General features: G+C 54.8%; 2 protein-coding genes across 7 annotated transcripts in view; one reads left to right on the top strand and one right to left on the bottom strand.

The window, feature by feature from the left end:
* Window positions 1–2,363: 2,363 nt before the first annotated feature.
* CRAT (carnitine O-acetyltransferase) lies at window positions 2,364–16,810 on the bottom strand. Of its 4 annotated transcripts, none has more exons than XM_012808251.2 (15): window positions 16,535–16,594; window positions 14,160–14,300; window positions 13,270–13,533; window positions 10,781–10,899; window positions 9,324–9,377; window positions 8,441–8,606; window positions 7,961–8,135; window positions 7,217–7,395; window positions 6,321–6,421; window positions 5,833–5,952; window positions 5,527–5,649; window positions 5,297–5,432; window positions 4,566–4,628; window positions 3,719–3,856; window positions 2,364–3,146 (listed from the first exon to the last, which is right to left on the bottom strand). In XM_012808251.2, exons 2-15 carry the CDS (start codon window positions 14,187–14,189, stop codon window positions 2,931–2,933), a joined length of 1,884 nt encoding a protein of 627 aa, XP_012663705.1. In that variant the 5' UTR covers window positions 14,190–14,300; window positions 16,535–16,594; the 3' UTR covers window positions 2,364–2,930. The 4 variants fall into 4 exon arrangements, with proteins under 4 accessions (XP_012663705.1, XP_023371984.1, XP_003794957.1 ...); XM_023516216.1 differs by lacking the exon at window positions 16,535–16,594 and adding an exon at window positions 16,435–16,520; XM_003794909.3 differs by lacking the exon at window positions 14,160–14,300 and having other exon boundaries at window positions 16,535–16,810.
* Window positions 16,619–19,322, top strand: part of PTPA (protein phosphatase 2 phosphatase activator) — a 36,341-nt gene continuing 33,637 nt past the window's right edge. The window contains exons 1-2 of one of the 3 annotated variants that reach the window (XM_023516219.1): window positions 16,619–16,675; window positions 17,350–17,508. In XM_023516219.1, coding sequence (XP_023371987.1) covers window positions 17,478–17,508 — 31 coding nt within the window. In that variant the 5' untranslated portion in view covers window positions 16,619–16,675; window positions 17,350–17,477. Of the gene's footprint in view, window positions 16,676–16,884; window positions 17,509–19,322 lie in introns of those variants that run through there. The other 2 variants (XM_023516218.1, XM_012808249.2) reach the window with 2 other exon arrangements.

The raw sequence follows: 19,322 nt of genomic DNA, 5'->3' as shown, positions 1-19,322 counted from the left end.
GTACGTGGCTGGCGCCTTAGCCGGTTGAGCTATAGGCGCCGAGCCAATTTTTCTATTTTTGGTAGAGACAGGGTCTTGCTTTGCTTGGGCTGGTCGCAAACTCCTGAGCTTAGGTGATCCACCTGCCTTGGTCTCCCAGAGAGCTAAGATTACAGGTGTGAGCCACCATGCCTAGCCTCAGAGACCTCTGAAGCACGTAGTCATGCCACATCCCATGCTTTAACAACTCTTAGGAGGAAGTACTAAATCTCGTGTTTCTTTGCCTTTTTCCCATGTGGGGTCCTCTAAGTATTCATCTAACAGTGATGGGCATTTAGATGCTGAATGTGTCTTCTGCATACAACACTTTGTGGCTCTAAAGAATTGAAGGAGCTTCCATATGAGACCTGTGGGAACTCAAATGTCAAGGGATGCCCTCACTTTTTTTTATTGAGAGAGTCCCACTATGTTGCCCTCAGTAGTGCTGTGGCATCGCAGCTCACAGCAACCTCAAGCTCTTGGGCTTGAGCAATTCTCCTCATCCTCCTCATCCTCCCAAGTAGCTTGGACTACAGGCATCCGCTACAATGCCTAGCTATTTTTTGTTGTAGTTGTCATTGTTGTTTAGCTGGCCTGGGCCGGGATTGAACCCGCCACCCTCAGTGTACATGGCTGGTGCCATAAACACTGCTATAGGCACGGAGCCTGCCCTCACTTCTGAAGGATAATTTTTTTGGGGAAAAAAATCCTGTCTTAACTATATTCAGACCTATAAGGTTCTTGTATGAGTTTCAGGAACCTGACAGGGGGCTCCCTCTCCTGTCCCTGTTGCTGCCCTAGGCTGGCCTACATGCACACATTACTCACACACACTCCCTCAGCATCTGCTGTGAGCCCCACAGTACAGCCGAGGCCCAAGCTCTCTGGTGGGAGAGCAGAGCCTGGTTCTCTTCTGGGTCTGCCTGCTCACTCCTGCCTAGGAGCACTGCCCACTCTCATCATCCAGGCTCCTACTCTTGTTTCCTGGGGCTTTCGGCAGTGCCCATCTTTAGGTGATGTGAGGAGACTTGGCCAGGCCAGAAAAGCCTCAGTGCCTGATCAAAATCCAGGATTGGCTGTTTCCTTCCTGTGCTTTCCAGGCTTGTGGCCCTGTCCTCCCTCCTCACCAGTTCATGGACCTGAGATTGGAGCAGTGTCCACCCAAGGCCTCCCTTTTTCACCCCCATCCCAGGACATCTGAGTGGATATGGTCTGGGGCAAGGGGCCTGGTACAGGTGCTCCGTGGACCAGGGGCTGAAGGAGACAAGTGTGACTGCTGGGAACGTCTGCTCTGCCATTTAGTGTCTTGGTGACCTTAACCTAAGTTTGTTTCTTCATCTTAAAAATGCAAAAAAGTGGCCAGGCACAGTGGTTCATGCCTGTAATCCTAGCACTTGGGAGGTCACGGCAGGTAGATTACCTGAGCTCACAGGTTTGAGACCAGCCTAAGCCAGAGTGAGCCCTTGTCTCTAAAAATAGCCAGGCATTGTGGCCAGTGCCTATAGGCCCAGCTATTTGGGAGGCTGAGTCAGGAGAATCACTTGAGTCCCAAGAGTTTGGGGTTGCTGTGAGCTATGACACCATGGCACTCTACCAAGGGTGACAAAGTGAGACTATCTAAAAAAACAAACAAAAAAAAGTAGAAAAAAGCACAGGCTGCACCCTCATATAACTATTGCAGATCAGTCAGGCCATGAAGCACTTCCTGGCTGCCTGACCATACCCCTGCCACCCTACCCCAGGTATCCACTCTTGGAGTTTCACGTGTGCCTCTCTTGAGGGCCAGTGTCCCTCTAAGACAGATTCTCCTCTCTCTACAGAGCACTAGACTTTGCCAGGATGCTCTGCCTCTACCATGTGCATGTGGCTGGGGACAGGTACACAGCTCTGAGCAGTTGGCCATTCCCCCCAGCCCACCTCAAGCAGTGTTTTCCTAGGCAATATCTGGGGCTGGACTTAGCACGCTCATTCCACTATCACTCCTGCTGGGCATGGGTAAGGGGTGGCTACACTGCCCAGACCATCAGACCTGGGCCTACAGGGATCCATAGTCCCCTGGGGAGAGTGGTCCCTACCCTCAGTCTGTGGCACTTGGGAAGGCATGAGCCAGGAGTAGGTGGTAAGTTGCTGGTGATGAACACAGTGCTGCATCTGGCACCATTGGCCCAGGGCCCCGAGGTTGGTGCTGACCCTTGGCTCCGTGACCCAAGCCTGAGGACTCCTCCTCTGGGAGCCATAGGGCTTACTGGCTACTCAGACACCAGCTTCCAAGCCCAGGGAAAGCTGGAAGAAGGCAAGGCCAGGCGTCTATCCCCACTCTATCTGCCCCTCAGCTGAAACACATCTTCACCAACACATCCCTTTATTAATCACCCTGTATGTTAATGTATGACCACCACCGTGGTGCAGGAGCCAATCTGAGTGGAAACAAGAGGACTAGACTCATGGCTACACCATCCAGAAGAATATGGTCCCCCCACACAGAGGATAGGACCCAATGATGTGGTGTGGACAAGTCCTCAGGGAGGCCCAGAGCTCCTCGGCCTCAGATAATCCTTACCCTGGTCTGGAGAAGACGCATGTGGCCTCAGAAAAGGAGCTCGTCAATCTCCTGCTCTGGCCAAAATGGACTAGACTGGTTCCCTTCCCAAGAGGAGGTATCAGTGGATGACATGCAGAGCCTGGGGCTGTGCCCCTCTTAGCCTCTTACTCTGCCCAGGGACTTATGATGCAGCAGGTGCTGGGGACAACCCATGGAAGGCACTTCGCTTGGGCCTACAGGCCCCACTAAAGGATGCTAGCCCTGGCTCAGTCACATCTGGGGGAATGGGGATAAGAGAACAAAGGGGCTGAGCCCTGGTTATCCCAAGGTGGGCTTGGCTGTGGCATTGGTAGGCCTGTGTCTGGGGGACTCAGAGTTTGGCCCGAGGGTGGCTGTGCAACAGGGCACGCATGTCCAGCAGCGCCTTCTCCAGGTAGTGTGCCAGGCGGGCAGCATTGGTCTCTGCACAGCTGTTGTAGGCGGAGAGGGAGAAGTTGATGTGGGCCTCCATGGGGTTATAGCAGACGCCGTAGCCATCAGGGACCACAGGCCCAAAGAACATGACGCAGTCTGTCTTGGCAGGTACCTGGGGGTGGCAGGACTAAAGCTCTCATCTCTGCCCTGTGGTGGCACCACTGTGCCCTTCCATGTCTCAATTCTCACTATGCTCTGCCTGAGACACCCCTTCCCCCACTCTAACAGATAGGTTAAGTCCTTCTTATCCTTCAGGGTGCAGTTCTGTTGTCACCTCTATGGAGCCTTCTCTGACATTCCCTGGGGATAAGGGCTCTAGCTGTTCCCTCCTTGGGACCCTACAGCACTTCCCAGGGGGCAATCTCCATTTCACTTCCTGCCCAGACTGCAAACCCCTTGGAGCAGGGACTGTGGTCTGTCCCTTGCTCTATCCCAGCACAGGCTGGCACAGATCAGATGTTTGTTTATATCTGACCAGTGACTGAGAGAAGCCAAATCTCCCATGGGGGGCCCAGATGCCTTCTCAGATTCCTGGGCCCTCTCTCCTCCCAGCTCCTCCTCTGTAATTCAGCTGCTTTGGCAGTGAGCTCTTGGTGGCCTGTGTGGGCCACATCATTCCCCAAGATCCAGCTGCCGGAGGGTTCTCCACACAGCTTCTCCTGGGCACCTGGGGCAGTGGCCCACCTGGCTGGTGGAGAGGTGGAAGTGCATGGCGATGGCGTAGGAGGTGTCCATGAAGATGTCGGGCATGCTCACTAGGTCCTCAATGGCCTGCATCTTTAGGCCCAGCAGGTGCCGGTCAAAGGCCTCCCCACGGATGGCCTATGGGGGCAGGAGGCTGTCAGGAGTAGGGCTGTTGGCCTGCAGGACAGCCCTGCCCTCCTCAGCCTGTGGCAGTACTGCCCCTCATGGTTCCAAGGGACAATCACTGGTCCTTTGGAATCATGAGATTGGAGTATCCAGGTGAGAGAACCCTTGCTCACAGATGGGGAAACTGAGGGCCAGGGAGGGGCAGAGACCTGCCTAGGAAGGCTGGACAGTACAGGATTAGCTTAGCCCTATCCCTGCAGTGGGACCTTGGTAGGTTGCTTACATTTCGGAGCCTCAGTGTTTTCACCTGCACAATGGGGACAGTCCTGAATTCCCTGTGCAGGGCAGCAGCAGGTTTAAATGGGCATATGCATGTATGGGCCTGGGGCACACCGGTGCTCAGAGACAGGGCCAAGGTGGGCACCTAGACCACCAGCTCCTTGACTCAGCATCAGGTGGCACATGACCCAAGAGCTAGAGCCTGGGCAAACCTTGGAACCCAGCATGGGGCTGTTACTGGGTAACAGTAGGTTACCCAGGTAACCCAGGTAAGGTTACTGGGTAACCTTAGTTTCTCCAACTTTAAAATGGGGACATTCACCCTGGCTCCAGGTGCTTCAGGGCAGGGAGGGGTGGCCCTAAATAAGGGTGCTGCAGGGAAAAATAGGCAAATGGGTGGATAGGTGGGACAAGTGAGTGGGTATAGGTGGGGCTCACTCACTCGATCGGTATAGCCTCGATGGGCCTGCACAGCCTTCCGTAGCAGCTCCACCTTCTGGTGCTCCTAGAGAGATCAGGGGCAGAGAGAGCTGAAACATTGTTTGTTGCCTGTTTCTCATCCACTGTAGGAGCCCACTCCCCACCCAACCGAGATTCTGAGATTCTTAAGAACAAGTCTCAGAACTACCAGCTCTTCAGTCCTCAGCAGGGCCTGACACAGAGCAGATGCTTACTGCTGACAAATAAGTGGATGAACAATTGACTGGCCCCCTTTTCTCTTTGGCTGCCAGGAAGCTCAGAACTAAACTCATGGCTCCATCTTCTGTAAGATTCTCAGTGCTGGCTCAGCGCCTATAGCTCAACCAGCTAAGGCGCCAGCCACGTACACCTAAGGTGGTGGGTTCGAATCCCCAGCCCAGCCCGCCAAACAACAATGACGGCTGCAACCAAAAAATAGCCGGGCGTTGTGGCAGGCGCCTGTGGTCCCAGCTACTTGGGAGGCGGAGGCAGGAGACTCGCTTGAGCCCAGGAGTTGGAGGTTGCTGTGAGCTGTAATGCCACAGCACTCTGCCCAGGGTGACAGCTTGAGGCTCTGCCTCAAAAAAAAAAAAAAAAAGATTCTCAGTGCCCACTACAAAGCTTGGACATCACAGGTACTTGGTGATAGATAGACTGGACAGGTAGGGAAGTGGCTCTAGTCCAGTTTACCTACCCTTGCCCCAGATCTCTCACCGTCACATTAGAGTCATCCATGGCCTTGACAAAGGCCAGTGAGTCCACAGAGGCTGAGCGGATGGTATCTGTGCGGCCCAGGTGAAACATGCGCAGGGAGGCGCTTTCGTACGTGGCACACGCCTGCCTGTAGATCCTGGGTAGGGAACAGGGCTGAGCACATCCCTTGGAGTTGTCCCCAGCCTTGCCCCCAGGCCCTATCCCTCCTTCACAGGCAAGCAGGGGTGCACCTGTAGTAAGCAAGCTGGAGGGCCATCTGGATGAAGGCATCTGGGCTCAGCTTCTCTGACTTGGGGAAGTCCTTTCCAAAGTGGTGGAACACCATCACTGTGATGTCTAGGTCCTGGATCATGCTGGTGTGTGGGAGGAGTGGGTGATATGCAGGCCCCTGGAAACCCCCACCAACCCCAGGAGGGCCTGGGAGCACAGTGTTGGGACCAGAGCTGTGTACAGTGACAGATCTGGCAGAGGAGCCTCTCAGGCTCAAGGGGCCTGGCCTTGCCCATCTAGCACGGGCCAGTGGGGTGGGCACTCACATGCTGAGGTTCTGCTTGGCCTTCTCAATGTCATTCTTGATCTCGGGTGTGATGTTGAACCGCAGCTTCTTAGGCATAGGCAGGGGCACCATGGGAGACCGCACGAATTCAGACTTCTTCCTGCATGGAACACAGAGCCTCAGGTTCATGGTGGTGTCCCCAGAGCCTGGGTCCATGCTGGAAGTGGGGTGGGGAGGAAGGGTTCCCTGCAGCTGGAGGGAGACTCAGGCTGGCTTTTCTGGAAACTGCCTTCACTGTAGCTTTCACACAGGCAGTGGGGGGGAAGGGGCCTGTCTGAGGTCACACAACTGAGAAGTGGCAGAGTGAGAACTCAAACCCAGCTCTGACTTTAAAACCCATGCCTTCTGCTGGTTTCCTTTGAAGAAACAGATTCCTAGGCACAAAGGAGAGTGACATTCCCCTACAAGCCAGGTCTGTCACCTGTCACCAGGAGCTGGGTAGGCGGGTCGGGGTGTAACAACACTCACGTGAACTCGATCACATGGTCCACAAGGCTGACAATGGGGGGTCCCTCTGCTGCTGCATGCTCATACACGAGCCCACAGGAGCCATCTTCTCCCACGATGAACTGCAGAAATTGGAGGACTCTGTCAGCCACTGGTCCCTGGAGGTGGCTCCTGACCCAGACACTCTCTAGTTGGGTCTCATGGGAAGGGCCTCTCTGAATCCATCTTGGTGGGTTATGCTAACTTATTACTGGGATTAATAATAGCTAATGTGGGGTGGTGCCTGTGGCTCACTGAGTAGGGCGCTGGCCCCATATACCAAGGGTAGTGGGTTCTAACCTGGCCCCAGCCAAACTGCAACAAAAAAAAATAGCCAGGCATTGTGGCAAGTGCTGGCTACTAGGAAGGCTGAGGCAAGAGAATCACGTAAGCCCAAGAGCTGGAGGTTGCTGTGACCTGTGATGCCACGGCACTCTACCAAGGGTGACAAAAAAAAAAAATAATAATAATAATAGCTAATGCTGACCCCTGGCCCCTGGCATATCACTTGCTGTGCACACTGTGGAACTACCCTACTGGAGAGGTCTAATGACACCCCATTTCCCAGGTACAGAGAGGGAGTGTCATGCCAGTTTGCATCACTCTGCCTGACCCTGGATCTTGGGCTTTCTATGATGCACTAAGGAAGTGTGTTGGGGGTAATGGCAGTTTCCAGGACACTGGGCAGGGTGGTAATGACAGGCTCAGGCTGGGTGCCTGATAATTACAGCAGCGTCCAGCCTACTGGCTTCCCTCCTGCTTCATAACCTGGGAGGCCAGGGACGCTGGCCCCAGAAGGGCAGGAAGTCCTAAGGCTACAAAGGACCATGTTTAGGTGTATGTCTGGGGTGGGAGTCTCAGTGCTGCTGGGTCCTCACCTGCAGCGTCTTGTCGAACCAGCGGTTGCCACTGTTGAGCTTGCTGCCACCCCCATGCAGCATCTGGCCAGCCACGTGGCTGCGGTACACGTCCTCAGACACTCTGGGCATGGGTGCATCCAGGCACACGGTGAAGATGCTTTTCTGGATGGAGCTCACTGACTCTCGGTTCACCTTGTCTTCAGGTGGAATGAGGGTATGGGGCAGGGTGCAAGATGGGGGTGAGTCTCAGGGCCTGGGGGAGGTGGTCACCTTTCTGTGGCTTCCTGCCTTAGGCTCTTCTGGCCTATCTGTGTCCCTCTGAAGATGGAGAGCTCCCTACCTCAGGAGGCCTCCAGGGCATTCACTGAGTGCTGGGCCTGGGTTTAGAGCTTAGGACCTAATGGTGCCCTGCAGCCTCACAGTGGTCCCAACACCTGAACCACTTTAGACATGGAGAATTGGAAGCCAGGGGTTACACAGGGATCTGGCGCCGACTCTAGGGACAATGCCCAACCAATACAGGCTTTAGGGGTCTGGGACACTCACAGAGAAGGAGGAGTGTGGAGACTCCTTAGCTAGAGAACTTGGAATCTAAGCCCAACTTACTACTTAACAGAGAGAAACTATCCTAATCAAACTGGGCCGTGGCTCCTCAACCACAAAACAAGATGGCTAACACCTCTCCAAGCTGAGAGGCTCCAGGGACACATGGCTGCCTAGGCCTGGGAAGAGACCGAAGCACAGGACCCTGCTAGGAAGCACCTTTGATGAGGGTGTTATATGCCTTGGCCCAGGAGTTACGGTGGTTGGAGGTGAGGATGCCCACGGGCTCCTTGTTGGTCTGCAATGACGAATTCCAGATCTTCTCCAGCTGCACGAAAATCTGGTCGGAGGTGAGGGGTGTCCCATCGCTGTGGTACACGTCCAACTCAAAAAACTGTTGGGGCACAGCAAGTGGAGAGAAGGGGGCTAGGTGAGGTCTCAGATCAAGAGCAGCCTCCCCACACCCTGGCCCCTCATTGCTGACCCAAGCCCAGCTGAGAGTATGGTGTCAGGCCAAGGTTGAGACAGGGAGGAGGAGGTGTTGGATTACCCTCCTGTGCTGGGCAGGCTGCTGCCTCTCCTGGCCTCTTTACTGGGCATTCCTGGGGCACAAAGGCATGTGTGGTGGTGGTGTCCAGCCTGCCCCTTCCTTCTTGGCAGCAGGGTGGGGGTTTGCAGCCATGAGCAGGGGCCACCCACCTGGTAGTTGTGCACCACGGTGATATGTGAGGGTGGTTTCTTCATCTTGCTGAAGTTGCTGACAGAATCCTGCTTAGGGCCTGGGATGCGGCAAGAGGACAGGATCTGATAGTACTGGTTCATGCAGAGGGGCTTCCCCCCCAGGTACTCCACAGGCAGAGTCTCACTGTGGGGACAGAGGGACAGTGAGGGCTGCTGAGCACATAAGTGGGGAGGAGGGCAGGGCATGCAGAGACTTGCAAGCCTCTGGTGGGAGCAAGGCCAGACCAAGTGGGGACCCCCTACTATCCCCTCAACATGAGCAGGGGGCACAGCAAGGCTGGATGAGCCCTGCCTGGAAGCCACCTTCTCCTTCCTTATCCCCACTAAGCTGGGGAGGATCAGTGAGTCAACCTCCTGGATCCTCTTTGTCACCCAGGCTGCAGTACAGTGGTGCAATCATAGCTCACTGCAGCCTCAAACTTCTGGGCTTACAGGATTATCCTGCCTCAGCTTGTCCCAACTAGCTTGGACTACAGGTGTGAGCCACCACAACTGGCTAATTTTTTTTTTTTTTTTTTAGTGATGGGGTCTTGCTATGGTTGTCCAGGCTGGTCTCAAACTCCTGGACTCAAGCACTGCTCCTGCCTTGGCCTCCCACAGTGTACAGACATAAGCCACCATGCCTGGCCACAGTATCTACTTTGGATGGGATGGGACAGGATTATCAGAAGGTCCCAGCAGCCAGAGCAGAGAACAATCTCCAGCACTTGGTCTCCCAAATGACAAACAGAGGCTGGGCAAACAGGAAGTGAAAGTGACAGCTCAGACAGGGCTTGGGGTCAGGGTGGCTGTGGTAATTAGGCAGGCCTGGGCAGGGGTGGGGTGGGGTGGGGCTGCTCACTTGTCAATCATGACCTTGAAATCCAACACTCCCTCAATGAGTTTGGCAGCAAATCTGAAAAGATCAATTAGAGATTATAAACTGTGTATACACCCTGAGGGGACCCCTGGGCCAGGGACACCTGTTGTGTGAGGGGCAGGTCTAGTCCTAGTCCTTCTCCACTGCTCACAGATTATCCTTGCTGCTCTAGGGAGGGGCTGGGAGACCAGGTTGGCTTTCTGTGCCAGCTTCCCCATAATCTCTAGAGGGAGGCTGTCAGGAGGACTCAGGGAAATGCTGGATGCCAGACCAAGGGCCAGACAGGACATAGGTGCGAGTCCACAGCAGTGTGTATGTGGCTGGTTCCACTTGCAAAGGGCCTGAGTTCCTGAGCCACAGCTTGGAGTCTGGAGGGGGCGTCACTCTGCTCTGAAGCATCAGTTATGAAGGGACAAGGGACCCTGGGGGTAATGAAGGTGAGGCAGTGGCTTGAGGTGTCCCCAGGCCACCTCCCTCAACCTGCTCTTCCTCCCTGGACTGTCTGAGCTTATAAAGAGGGCATTTGCCACATGAACCAGTCCCAACCTGAACCCCAGCATGGGCACCACTGGCTTGAGTTTCTAGCCCAGAATCCCAGCCCTTCCCAGGGTGTCCTGGTCCCTTTAAGAGAAGCAGGTAGTGGCAGCAAGTGGCTGCTCCTTGGGCAGGAGCTCCCTGTCACTGGTATTTTTATCTCTGGTAAGACTGGAATAGAGGCCACGGCAGGTTACATGACCGAATGTGGAAAAAGGAACTGTGTACAAAGGTCACCTTGTGGCAAGCTGAGCAGAGTGGCAAGGAGCAGTGCCAAAATTGAGGTGATGGGGAAGCCTCAGGTTTTTTTTTTTTTTTTTTGAGACAGAGCTTCAAGCTGTCCCCCTGCGTAGAGTGCTGTGGCATCACAGCTCACAGCAACCTCCAACTCCTAGGCTCAAGTGAGTCTACTGCCTTAGCCTCCCAAGTAGCTGGGACCACAGGCACCCGTCACAATGCCCAGCTATTTTTTTTGGTTGCAGCCTGCATTGTTGTTTGGCAAGCCCGGGCTGGATTCGAACCCGCCACTTTATGTGTATGTATGTGGCTGGTGCCTTAGCCACTTGAGCCATAGGCGCCAAGCCAAAGCCTCAGGTTTGGGTGAGGGAAGGGTCTGCAGTCTGTCTGATGGATAACAGTAAGCTTTGGAGCTGGAAAGACCCTGCTTCCTAGCCAGGATCAGCCAATCCTGAATGGTGATCTTGGGCAACTCCCTCCACTGCTCTGAGCCTCAGTTTCCCTATCTGTAAAATAGAGATGATACTTTATAAGGTTGTTTGTGGGGATGAGACATCAAGGGCACTGGGACCCCTCCAATCTCTGGGGAGAAGTGGACTTAAGGGCCTTGGAAATACTCAGAACCCTGCCCTTGGCTACCTCTGGGTTGCCCAGCCCCAGCCACTTACCGGAGTTGACCCTGCAGATCCACAAAATCCTGCTTGGGCAACATTACCCCTGGGCTGGAGTAGATGACCACAGGCTGGCGGAACTGGAGGTAGGCTGTCTTGAGCCACCACTCAGACAGCTAGGGGAAGAAGCAGAGCCTGTCAGGAGTGGAGGTGGGACTGGGCCCCTTCCTCTCAAGGACCAGGGAACCCAGCTGCGCCCCATGTCTTCTGCCCCCTCTATATTCTTAAAGTGAGAGCTTAGATCCAGAACACTGTCCTCTCCCCCCACCTATCCTATCAGTATCTTAGCCTCAGCCTGACTGATCAGTGTCAGCAAGAGACATTGACCAACACCTCTGAGAAAATGCCACTGAGAGCAAGGAGTGGAAGGAAATCTGGAAGGGGCAGCAAGGTGAATGATTTCTTTCTCTTTTAAGTTTTCTGTCAATAATTACAAGGTATTTATAAATAAAAATGTATGCCTGAATAGACAGAAAGGAAAAAAGGAGAGCTATATCAAAGGGAAATCCAGTAAGTGAGTTTTTGGCTGTCATTAGCTGAGAATTCTCCAAGGAGGCAAGAGACTAGGGTGTCAGAGCGATCTGAGGGACTCTGTGACCTCAGTGTTTTTGGTGTCAGATAGGGGACACCGACTTGGATCTCAAGGTCAGGGCAATCTTGAGGGAAAGCTCACTGTGAGGGTAAATCATGATGAGATGTTGGTGACACACCCTGGATGTCTGTCCTTTGCCCCGGAATATGGGTCTCTCTGGGGGTCTAGCCATGGGCATGGTATTAAATGCTCCTGTCTGGGGGCTGCACCCCAGCGACTGTCATCCTTGAGCCTTCTGTGCTGACTGCAATGCCCTGTCCCCCAGAAAACACCTAGTACACCTTTCTATGGCAGGTCCTTCAAGCCCCAGAGACCTGGGTCTTTACTGGGTTTCCTCATGCCTCTGCAACAGTAGCAGGATGCAGATCTTTACTCTGCAGAGTGTTCTGTGGCACTGGGCCACTAGCCTTGGGCCCTTGGCAAAGGAAGGGGCAGGCAACTTGTCTCAGGCTGTACAACAGGTGACCTGTGGCCCCAAAGGATTGGGCTCCTGAGTCAGCAAGACCTTCCTGTGTAGCACAAGAAAGGGAGGTCTCCCTGAGAGGGACCTCTCTGAGTCTCTGTTTCCTGATCTGTAGATCAGAGAGGAGCAGACGGGAGTTCCCTCCTCTTGGGGACATAGCTAGGGGCTCATACTTCACTAGGGATCCCTGAGCCTCTGGCCAGAGCTTGGGAGACAAGGGGAGAGCTTGGTCCTCCAAGTATGGGCATTCCCCCAGTGAGAATCTGCCAGGTGGTAGCAAAGCCCCTTCAGGGGCTCTTTGAGTGAAGTGGGAGCCCCCTTAGCCACAAGCTTCTGTTTGAAGGAGTCTCTGACCCCAGACTCTCTAGCTTCCTTGAAGGGAGAGCATTCTAATTTCAGAGTCCAAGGCCCTGACCTGCTAAGGCTCATTAAATGCCACCAGCCAATGCCTCCCTATCCTGTATGCAGCCTCCCACTGACCACCAAGCCCCAGGCTCAGAGCTTCACCTGCCCACCCCAGGGCACCTCCTATATCATGTATTCACAGGGCCAAACCTAGCTCTCTCCCACAAGTCAGCTTCTTCCTCAGGCATTCTACTGCTGTTTTATATCGAGACTGTATCCATCCTCTCCATCAGCAAGTGCCACTGGCACTGCCTCTGAAACACTCCTGGGCTTAATGACTTTCCCCCTTGCCCTGGCAGTGCCAGGTCCAGGCTGCCATATATTCCTCCAGGCAATGGCACCAGCCTCCCCTCGCCTTTGTCTCCCACTCTTGCTCCACCCCAGCAGCCGGGACCTCTTTTTTATCTTCATGTAGAAGTATGAGATGCACACAGACAGGCATACAGTGTAAACACATTGTGCAAACTGAACACTACTGTGTACCAGATCGGACACAGAATGAGGGCAATCTGTCACGGAAGGACAGAACTCCCTGCCTGAAGCTGTCTTACTGAGCTCAAGTCCAAGATCGTTCTACGGGTTGTCCCTGCCTCCATCCTCCCTCTGGCCTCTGGTCTGGCACATGCAGGTTGTTGCCATTTTTGCCCATGCTGTCAGCTGTTTGTCTGAGACCCTCAGGTCTCAGGCCCATCCCATCCCCTTTCCTGATACCCAGCATGATGACACTGCCATCCCTAGCCTTCTTCTGCACCCTTTTTATCTCCATAGAACTTTACTGTCTGAAAGGACCTTATTTGTTGACTTGCATCTTGCCCATCACCTCCTCTCCCCCACAATGGGGGAGCTCCAAGAGGTCAGAGACTGTTCTTGTTCCCTCAGTGCTCTGCCAAGTGCCAGGTACAGAGTAAGTGTTCAAGAAATTTGGTGGAGCAAATGAATGAATGTGCCAGAGCAGCTGGCACTGGAAAATTCTGCATGTGCACAGTGGCCAAACGGCCACAGTGTGGAGTGCCAAATCACACTCACCCAGTTCTCTGTCTTCCTGGCCCTGCGCTGCAGCCCCTTCTGCAGGCGTTCTCCCACGCCTCCTGAGGCCTGGAACTCGTCTACCAGCTGCTTGGTTTGGGCCCACTCCTCCTCACTCACGATGGGCTGCAGTGCCTTGAGGTAATGCTCCAGCGACTGCTGGAGAGGAGGTATGGGCAGCCGCGGCAGCGCATCCTGGTGTGCCTTGAAGCGGCCAGGTGTCTTCATCAAGGAGGAGGGCTTGAGGAAGCCCATGGGCTTCACCTGCAGGCAGCAGAACACCCTGCTCATTCTCTCACCAGCTCTGGGAGCCCCAGAACCCTAAAGTCTCCACTCTGGGCACTTATGTGCCTGTCTCTGGGGTCAGAGATGGCCTCCTGGGTGGAGCCTTCCCTGGCCTCCCAGCCCTTAAGCTGTAGATGTCCCCACCTCTCAGGAGCCTAGAGACTCTGGTAGGGGTGGGGGAAGGTGGGGTGTGGCCATTGGTCTTCAGAGAGTTCAGGGGAACTGAGTCAGGATGAATGGCACCTTTGGGGTAGCAGAGGTGAGAACACCTCCCACCTGTCTAGATGCTCAGGCCCCGCCTTTCTCATCCTGGAAAGAAGGGCCCACCTCCTTTTCTCCCACCCTTTCCAGGTTGAGAAACAGGAAAGAAGGAGATCAGAGAGAGCCAGACAATGAGGCCTCTGGCTTTCTCTGCCCTTTGTGGGGGCAGTGATAGTGAGGACAGAGCTGTAGCAAGAGAGAGCTGAGTGGTCCGGCCTGGAGGGTGAAAGGCAGTAGAGGAAAATAGTCTGGCGGACTTTGGAGGTGGGCAGAAAGAGAGACAGGGGGTCCAGGCTGCTGCGCGGCAGGCAGGCAAGCGGCAGAAGCTCCGTTCCGGTCCATACCTTCTCTCTCTGCTGCCCGTCCTCCTCCATGGCAGGACTGAGGTCCTGAGCCCTGTCTGTCTGCCTTGGCTGGATCTCTAAGCCTAACTGTGCTACTCAGTGGGTGAGCAGAACCTAGCAAGAGGCAGCCACTTGCCTGGGCTGGAAAGAGAAGACAAGAGCCAAGGTTCAGGGGGAGGCAGGAAGGCAGAGATGATGGTGGCATCTGGGGTTGTGGCAGTGACAGGGGAAGCTTCCTGACTCCAGAAGCTGCTCCACCCTCCCAAGCTTCCAGAAGAAGAGCAACGAGGAGCAGGTGAGGAGACTGGTGGTGGGCATAGCAGCAGGAAAAAACCCGGAAGGCACTTTCTTTTCTCCTCTGGATGGGCTCACTGCCAGGGAGGCAGGCCAAGAGGTATTAAGAAATCCACCTGTCAGAATCTTTGTAGATCTTTTTTTTTTTTTTTTTGAGACAGAGCCTCACTTTGCCGACCTGAGTAGAGTCCCATGGAGTCATAGCTCACAGCAACCTCAAACTCTTGGGCCCAGGCGATTCTCTTGCCTCAGCCTCCCAAGTAGCTGGGACTACAGGCACTTACTATGTCTGGCTATTTTTAGAGGCGGGGTCTTGCTCTTGCTTATCTGGGCTCGAACCCATGAGCTCAGGCAATCCACCGGCCTTGGCCTCCCAGAGTGATAGGATTATAGGTGTGAGCCACCACGCCCAGACTGTGTGGAACTTTCAGATGAGAAAAAACTCATCTGGAGGGTTATACCACAGCCCTGAAATCAGTCCTGAAATCAGGGTTGGTACAAAGGCATCAGGAAAGGGTCATCAGTGGATAGGGAGGCTAAGAGCCCAGCCCATTTCCTGTTTCTCTCTTGGAGTCTTGGGGCCCTTCTGGGTCACCCCTCTACTGAAGCCTGCCTTCTCTAAGCAGTGGCTCATTCAGCTGGGGTCCAAGAATGGAGGACTTTTGGTATGAAAAATAAACCAAATGGCCAGATACAGTGTCTATACCTATGATCCCAGCATTTGGGGATGCTAGGGCAGGAGGACTGCTTGAGCCTAGAAGTTTGAGGCTATAGGGACCTATGATCATGCTGCTGTACTCCAGCCTAGCCAACAGAGTGAGACTATCTCTTTTTTTTTTTTTGAGACAGAGCCTCAAGCTGTCCCCCTGGGTAGAGTGCCCTGGCATTACAGCTCACAGCAACCTCCAACTCCTGGGCTCAAGCGAGTCTCCTGCCTCCGCCTCCCAAGTAGCTGGGACCACAGGCGCCCGCCACAACGCCCGGCTTTTTTTCGTTGCAGCCGTCATTGTTGTTTGGTGGGTCCAGGCTGGGGATTTGAACCCACCACCTTAGGTGAACATGGCTGGCGCCTTAGCCGGTTGAGCTATAGGCGCCGAGCCGAGTGAGACTATCTCAAAGCAAACCAAAGCAAGAAACAAAAAATAAACCAAAAGATGCTGGTTTGAGGACTAGACTTGAATCAGCAGATCCAGGAGACTCTAGCCCAGTCCCTCCTTGCCTCAGTCTTCCCAGCAATGAAGTAACCAGGCCAGTCTGGTCCTGGAGGTTGACCTAGAGGCTGTGGGGTAGGACATAATAGTTCAGGTGGCAGTGGCAAAGGTGAGGTGGTGCCTCAGAGTGCTGAAACATATCCAGCAGAGCCCCTAAGTCTGAGCCTGGATGTGTATGCTCAGCCCTGTGGCCCCACAGTGTCTGTGTGAGACAGTGAGATTCGGGCAGAGACGTGCTTGGATCAGAGGAAAGAAACCCGAACCAGGATGGCAGCACTGCTTGCTCCAGGCTATCCTGTGGAGAGGGTTGAGGGCTAGATGTGGACAGTCTGGAGTAAGGAAGCTTCCCCTGTCACTGCCACCTGCTATCTGCCGCCTCCTGCTAGTCGGAAGCCTTTCAGAGTAGACTAGCTTGATGCCTCCACGTGAGTTCTGCTGACCACACACAATTCCCCAGGGGACATTTGATAAACCCAAGGAAGTTGACCAACTGAAGAGGCCAGAGAAGTGGCTCTGGCTCAGGCAGAGACAGCTCAGCCGAGTGCACGGCGGGTGTGTGGGTCAGAGAATAACTGGGACACACCGGGTGTCTTCCCGCCTTGGCTCCGAGTTTAAGGGTGGGGTGCTGACTGAAGCCAGGGTCCCCACTGTCTTTTCCGGGCCGTTGGATCTGAGCGCCTCAGGTCGTGGGTTCGATCCCCCCTCTGACCGTGCGCCTCCAGCTCCTCCTCTGCCAACCCCGGGACGCCCACCTGCCGACCCTACCCTACCAGCTGAGTCGCCTATTTGGCCAGTTTTCCAACACGGGTGAGCTGCGCAGCCCGTCCGCCTGGTTCAGAGCCCTCTGGCCCGGGCTCCAGCCACACTCACCAGGGTCCTGGCGGCGAAGGCTAACATCTTTGCTCTCCGCCCGCAGACACGCAATCCGCTCCGCCTCCCGCGTTGGGCAAAGTCCTCGTCGCCGCGGTCGTTGGGGTGTCTGTGGATCTCCGCTACAGCCTCCGGGCCAAGGTCGCCGAGTCACTGCCGCCAGCTGGTAGAGGCGGCCCCGCGCCCACCCACCCGCCCAGCCGGCGGCGGGCTGCTGGCCCGCGGGGGAGGACTCGCGGGGCGGGGCGTCGGCGGGTAGCGGGCCCGGGGCGTCCAGCTGCGAGCTCTGGGCCGGGCCGCGGGCGGGTGGGGCCTGGGGGCGGAGCCGCGGGAGGGTGAGCTGCCGCCAGACCCCGCGAGGCATGGAAGTCTTGGGGGGAAGGAAGGACGGAGGTCGCCGTCCAGCTGTCTCTCCCACCTCTAAACGCCGTCTAAGCTGTTGGAGGTGGTGGCATGGGCCCCTCCAAGTCTGTCTGGACTCTTTGAGTGTAACTCTAAAAGTAGTAGGGAGACACAGCCGTGTTGACCGGGAAATGTCAGTGTCACTCACAAAGATGACAGCTGGGAACCGCCCCGCAAAAACATGGCTGCGCAACAACTACACTTGACGCCCCGCAAAAGCATGGCGGCCGCGGCGGGGCGGTGGGACGGTCGTTGGCGCGCATGCTCCGGGTGCCCCGCACTGACATGGCCGCCGCCCCGGTCAGCGCGGTCGCCGCGAGCCGGCCGTTGGTGGGCATGCTCCCTGAGTGCCCCGCACCGGCATGGCCGCCGTCTGCTCTGGGGAGACTTTAATTCTCGGTTTTCGGTTATAGCCGGCCGGTGCTCATTTTCCTTCGGAAAGCGCGGAGCCTGTGGTGTGGCCGGGGAAGACCCGGCGGGTGTGGGGGCGAGTAGTGAGAGGGGACTGCAGGCATCCGGGCCGGCTCCTGGCGGGAGCAAGATGGCTGAGGGTGAGCGGCAGCCGCCGCCAGGTAGGGCCCGAGGGGCAGAGCCCGCAATGGGTGGGGGCGCGGGGGCGGTGCCAGGCGTGGGGGCGGGTAAGGGGTGCGGTGGGGCTCGGGGTGGGTGGGTCAGGAGATGAAGGCGAAAACTTGTGGAGTGTGGGGAACCAGAGTCAAAGGGCCTTAGGGGAGAGGTGGTCTGGGGGTTCCGGGGTGAGGGTGAGAACCTGGGGCAGCAAAGGGCTGCTGGGCGGGCCGCGGCGACCCTGGGAAGGGGAAGTGCCTGGTGGGCAGCACCGTGGCTAAAGGGGAGGTCTTTTCCACTTCTGGGCAGCGCGTGCTTGAGTAAGCTCTAGACTGGCTGGGAAAGTTGCCAGGGATGGAGGCAAAAGTGATTCAGATGTAGCTGTCTGCTGTGTTAGACTGCTGTGCTGGGGAGGTGGGGGGCGGGGTAGCGGTGCTCGGTGGGCCTGTACCTGCCTCGCAGGCATTTTCAGCTTCTTCCTTGCCTTTCTTATCCTTCATCCACCTGTCCTCTCTCCCTCTTAGATGTTGGGCTGGTGGGGGAGGGGGGTTTCAGTTGGGAGAATTTATTGAGAGAAACCGCCCTTAGCGTCTAAACCACTAATTTTAAAAGGCTGGTTGTGCAAGGAGATGAGAGTCTCTCTGGCATCATCACCTTGTGTAACATTTATTTACACCTTGGCCTCTTTTTAAAAAGTTCATCTCAGATAACTGGGATGGAGGTGCTAGGGAAGGATCTTGTGTTTTCTTTTTTTCTTTTTTGAGACTTGAGTCTTGTTCTGTTGCCCAGGCTAGAGTGCCATGGTGTCAGCCTAGTTCACAGCAACCTCCTGGACTCAAGCGATTCCTCTTGCCTTAGCCTCCTGAGTAGCTGGGACTACTGGCGAGAGGCACAATGCCCAACTAATTTTTTGTATTTTTAGTCGAGACAGGGTCCCACTCTTGCTCAGGCTGGTCTTGAACTCTGGAGCTCAAGTGATCCTCCTGCCTTGGCCTCCCAGAGTACTAGGATTACAGGTGTGAGCCACCCTGCTGGCTGGGAAGGATATTGTTGTAGAGACTTTGCTGTTCTGCCCTGGACAAGGAGAAGGCTTGAGCTCAGAAGAACTGGCCATAGATAACTTAAAATTCTGACAGAGGAGCAAATAGGTTGGCTAAACACAGATAGTATTTTGAAAGCATTTTGTATTCTTTATACCCTGTCTTGATTTTGTAATCCCTTAGAAGGTCTCAGAAGAGAAAAGTTTTGAAACATCTTCTCTCTGCCCCCAAAAACAGATGGACAAAGGGCTGGTTTGGTTTGTTAGTCCATTCAGAACCAGTCGTTCATTTTGTACAAAATCTCTGTGATTGTGTCCTTAGAAGGTCTGGTAATGACATCAAGAGATATGAGATGTAATGCAACCGGAATTATCAGTGAAAGGAATTTGACTCTGAAGATGAGTAGGGGTGAGGTGAGGAGAGGGCCTGAGCATGGAGACCTCAGAGACCTTATCCATGGCTGGAAAGATTCAGGTTCCTAGAGATGGTGTTCTTTGAAGTTTGAGATGGGACTTTTTGGAACAAGTGGAAAGTTTTTAACTTGTGTAGTGGTGAAAGCATTGGATTTTGGAGTCATGCCGACCTGGTTCTGCCTGGGAAGTTATAGCCTCTGATACTTAGTGATCTCTTAGAATGACGCTAGTGTACAGGGTGTCCCTAAAGTCTTCACACATGGCAAAATGGGAAATTGTAGCTAAGTATGCCTTTATTTATTGAATATACCTTACAAAATTTTACCAAGAGGTGGCTAACATGTAGACAGTATTTTTTTTTTTTTT

Source organism: Otolemur garnettii, unplaced genomic scaffold, assembly GCF_000181295.1.
Source record: "Otolemur garnettii isolate 467f Iridium unplaced genomic scaffold, OtoGar3 scaffold00087, whole genome shotgun sequence".
Lineage (NCBI taxonomy): Eukaryota > Metazoa > Chordata > Mammalia > Primates > Galagidae > Otolemur > Otolemur garnettii.
The sequence above is the reverse complement of the archived record's forward strand: the minus strand, read 5'-3'. Positions and strand labels throughout refer to the sequence as shown.